This window comes from Nelumbo nucifera, chromosome 2, assembly GCF_055504915.1.
Source record: "Nelumbo nucifera cultivar China Antique chromosome 2, China Antique-T2T, whole genome shotgun sequence".
Taxonomy (NCBI): Eukaryota; Viridiplantae; Streptophyta; class Magnoliopsida; order Proteales; family Nelumbonaceae; genus Nelumbo; species Nelumbo nucifera.
In genome coordinates this window covers 112,503,129-112,507,632 of record NC_142650.1, presented here as the reverse complement: position 1 = coordinate 112,507,632, position 4,504 = coordinate 112,503,129, and the positions used below count along the sequence as shown (strand labels likewise).

Here is a 4,504-nt window from a genome sequence, read left to right as displayed (position 1 = left end):
TTGCCACAGTGCATACAAGTCATCTATTGACTTACACAGGAAGGTTGTTATAGCAAGTACAGGTCACTTTTTGACCTTCAGTTCACCATAGAAACTGTTGTTGCAGCACACAAAATCTATTACAGCAAGTATAGGTCACTTTCTGACCTCTAGTTCACCATAAAAGCTGTTGTTGCAGCACACAAAAGGTCCTCACGACCTACAGTTTTATAGGGATCAGCCGACCCCACAAAAAATGAAAGAAAGAGGTGCGAATCGCCTCAAATCCAATCAGCAGACCTAGTACATGTTCTGCCCTGGCACACAACCAGAAAAAATGAGAGGGAGAAAAGTTACTTTAATGCGTAAGATCTTCAACCAACCAAACAATAGATGAGGGCGACAGATCTAGAAATCTGGTGCGAAGAAAACTATTCACTCGACTTCTCCTTTCAGATCTGATAGTCCCGCTCTGATACCATGTTATTAGTAATGGAAGAAAGGAGAAGAGGAGAAGAGAAGAGAGAGAGAGAAGAGAGGAGAAAAGATTGAGATTCAAAAAGCCTCTTGGTAGCGCCAGCTATTTTGTTATTAGACCTATTCATGGGTCGGGTAGTCCGATGGCCCGACCCAGCCCGGCCCGCACCCCAATCGGGCTTGGTCATGTAATTAGGCATGCGGACTTGACCTCGGGCCTAACACAGTAAGCCCAACTGTGTTTCAGGTCGAGCTCGGGATTTGTCAAAAAAGCCCAACCCAAGCCTGGCCTGGCCCAATTCAATATTATATATTTTATAAAATATATAATATGTATTTTATATATTATATAAAATATATAAATAAAATAATATTTATTAAAATATATATTTATAATTTAATATATACATTTTTTATTCTTTTCTTTATAATTTCTCTCTCTCTCTCTCTCTATTCAACCACTTCAGCAGTAGTAACAGTATGGGCTAAATTTCGGGCTCGGACCCAAGTTGTAGGCTCGATGGTCAGGCCGGGCTGAGGCTCGGGCCAAGCCCGACCCGACCCGGCCCGGCCCATGAACAGGTCTATTTGTTATATATACTAAAATAATAAAAGGGTAAAACTACAATAGTACCCCTACGGTACTATACTTGGGAAAATAAAAGCTTTCAACAGTAATAAATGTTTTCCTCCAATTCTGATCTTGCATCCGCTTGATTGCCCTCATGTATAATTTGCTTGCTCAAACCTTCCACACTTCGAAGAATTTCTTGACACTTGCTTATAGAGAAATCTGGAATCACTATCTCTTTGGATCCACCCACAATGCCGATTGTCTTCTGTCTAATGTAAGTTGTGAAAGCCTGGCATATTTCAACTATGGCTTTATTTGTGGTGCGTTTCTCGCACTTTCTTTCTTTGGGTCTGACATTATATTAGGAATCTTGTTCCACACCCATCATCTATCTCAGATACACCCATCATTAATTGTAGGTAGATCTTGTGTGGAGTCATGCAATAGAGTCATTGGAACGCTTTCTAATCCATCAACAAATGAAGCTTTATCACTATCTTCATCAGCTTCTTCATGATTAGTTTTTACATCTCCCTGCGCAGTAGATAGAGTTATCCCACCCACAACAGTTGTATCACCATAAATATCACATAGCTCCGGCCACATGGGACAATCAGCAGTGCGAAATTGCTTTGCCTTCAGGTGGTCCTGAAGTCTATGATAACATACAATATTTCATCATAAATTGTCTATCTATGAACCCAATCAGTGACTTGTATTATTAAGAAAAAGAAAAATCAAAACAAATTCACCTACCCTGATATATGCATCACGTACGAGTGATCCGGTTATATCCAAACCTAGTGTGCTTAAGTAACTTCTAAATTCCCTATACACCAATCTCAGCTTGTTAAATTTGTTTCTAAACTGCGTGCCTAAATAATCATTACCAGTCTTCTTACGAAATTGCTTCCTAATGACATTCCAACCAACTTTGTTGAAGGTTGTGGTTGGTCGGTTTCCCTTGAACTCTTCGTGCATTAAGGTGATGAATACCCTCTTGTCTCTCACACTCCATCTTGCTACATCATAACACTTGCCCTTTTCATCATCAGCCTGACTTGGAGCAATCTCCTTCCCTTTTTGACTTGATGCCATCTGTTTATAAACCCATCACAAATTACTCCACAGTTCTAGAAACATTCTAATAGAGAAGTTACAACACGACGTGCCAAAAACTACCATAGAAATGTTACAAAAATCCAATAAAAATTAACTAATAACATAAAGTTTTGACCCTTTTGTCCACCAATACCAGCTTATCTCACTAGATATTCTGCATAACTAAATAAAAAATACCCACTATTTCAGACATTATAATTAACCGATTTGCATAAGCTTGTTTTAGTCCTTATAATCAACAAAGAAAATTGAGAACTAAAATCCCCATCAGCTGAAATCAACTTTTGGTCATGATGGGTGTATGAGCTTGTTTCAGCTGATTTTCATAAGTTTGTTTTGGTCATTATAGTCAACTATCAGTTGATCATAAAAAAAATTGAGATCTGAAATGCCCATCAGCTGAAATCAACTTTCGGTCATGATGGGTGTGGGAGCTTGTTCCATCCGATTTGCATCATATTGTTTCAGAAATTATAATTAACTTTCAGTTGATAAAAAAATCAGACTTGTTTTTTGTATGGAACTTAATCCATTGAACAAGAAAAATAGTAATGCTCACAAATTGATGGTAAGCAGAAATTTTCATTAAGATACAATAACAAGGTTGCATCCACATTAGAGTCTAGGAATTTTTGTTTTTTCCTTGTTTTTATAAATTTTGGTTTATAGGAGTAACTCATGAGTCATCTTTATATCCTTGATGTGGGGTCTGGTCATTATTGAAGTTCATTCAAAATTTTAAAGTCAATGGTCAATAAATTAGAAGCTGCAATTTATCAAAAATAAATAAATAAATTAGAAGCTGCAGTGGCTTTGGTTTCTCTTAATAGGGTATGTCGTAGCATTTCATAATCACGGCAGACATTAACCCAAACCATATTCCTAATTAAGCTAGGCATATTTTTTTACCATCTCTCCCTAATGAAAAAATGAAAAATAGAATTTTTCAAAGATCCTGATTTTCTCCTATTTATCTCTCTAATCTACCACTATCTTCTACTCTCTTCTCCTCCAACAATATTAAACCTAGTGATGTAGGATGAACCCCATAGATACTTATAACCTTTCATCACGCCAAATCTCATCTCTTGATTTCATAATTTTTTATGTTACTTCACAACCTAGAATTTTCATCCTTGTGCAAGACAAACTCGAAACTACACCAAACTTGGTTAAGCATTTACATCCATCTAGGGAAAATTACCTACAACGTTTCATTGAAAAATTCCAACCATAGATGGAATTTGATGCCCACATCACTACTATGGTCAACCATTTACATCCATTTGGAATTACTACTATATCCCACCAAATATGGAGTCCAAGGCAACTCATTTTAAAAGATGCTGATCAATAAAACAAAGTATCAATGCTTCACTGAAAAAAAAGGAATAGAATAACCAAGACAAGTCATCACCATCAAGCAATTCTGAACAGCCTAGGCATCAATCACCTCTTTGTAACAAACCAAACATAACTTGTAAATGATTGGGTTTGCGATAAGAACTTGGGTTTGCGGTGGGAGTAAAAAACATATATAATAAATTCCAAAAAACATATATATATATATATATATATATATATATATATATATATATAAAAACCTACCTGACGGTGTGCGAGCTTCATCAAACATGACACAGAGAGGGAACATTACATCTGCCAGGGAAGAAGAGAATTTGAGCAAGAAAACTGGTCCAAATGGCAACGTTAGTAAGATGAGTGATGAGATGTCAATTTCACATAACATTAATGGTTGTAATAGACTTTGTTAATGCGGTGGGACCAAACAACGATTTCAGAGGTGAATCTGGTTAGAGTTTAAAACAGATGCCAAAGGCCACACCTATTGATGCTCGCCGGTGTGTTCCACTCGTTGGTGTGGTCTGCTCGTCGATCTATTCCACTTGCTATTCGGTTGGAGCCAAGCCAAGATCCTCCTTCCTCTGAGATCTGCAGCAGCAAGTTTTGGAGGAGTTCACAATCGAGAGAAAGGTTAGCAGGGTTTTCTATTATTTAGTGCGAAAAACCCAAAACACCCCTGCGAACGCATTCTTTGGGATAATCGATTTTTCACTCCCAAAGAACACGGAATTTGGGTGTTGTTCTCACGTGAGAACAAGGTACTTTTTTGTTTTTATTGTACCAAACATATTTATGCTCCACCGAGAATGCGTGAAATGTTCTCAAGGAACATTACCAAATAGGGCCTTAACTTCCAAGAATTAAGGCCATGTATCTTTCAATTTTCATTTTTTCTCATTCTTATTTAAGATGAATTTTTAAAATGGACAAGATTGAGTAAAAATAAGTAGAGTGAAAAAATATTGCTATGAATCAAACACATTTTTC

The 4,504-nt window shown here is 36.9% G+C and overlaps 1 protein-coding gene across 3 annotated transcripts; it reads right to left on the bottom strand.

Moving 5' to 3' along the window:
- Window positions 1-1,043: 1,043 nt before the first annotated feature.
- Window positions 1,044-4,151, bottom strand: LOC104585898 (uncharacterized). 3 transcript variants are annotated; one of them, XM_010242927.2, is made up of 4 exons: window positions 3,999-4,151; window positions 3,761-3,844; window positions 1,787-2,128; window positions 1,044-1,564 (listed from the first exon to the last, which is right to left on the bottom strand). In XM_010242927.2, the coding sequence occupies exons 2-4, from the start codon at window positions 3,779-3,781 to the stop codon at window positions 1,424-1,426; spliced, it is 504 nt and encodes a 167-aa protein (XP_010241229.2). In that variant the 5' UTR covers window positions 3,782-3,844; window positions 3,999-4,151; the 3' UTR covers window positions 1,044-1,423. The 3 variants fall into 3 exon arrangements, with proteins under 3 accessions (XP_010241229.2, XP_010241230.2, XP_019056133.2); XM_010242928.2 differs by having other exon boundaries at window positions 3,761-3,811; window positions 3,999-4,150; XM_019200588.2 differs by having other exon boundaries at window positions 3,761-4,142.
- Between the last annotated feature and the right edge of the window lie 353 nt (window positions 4,152-4,504).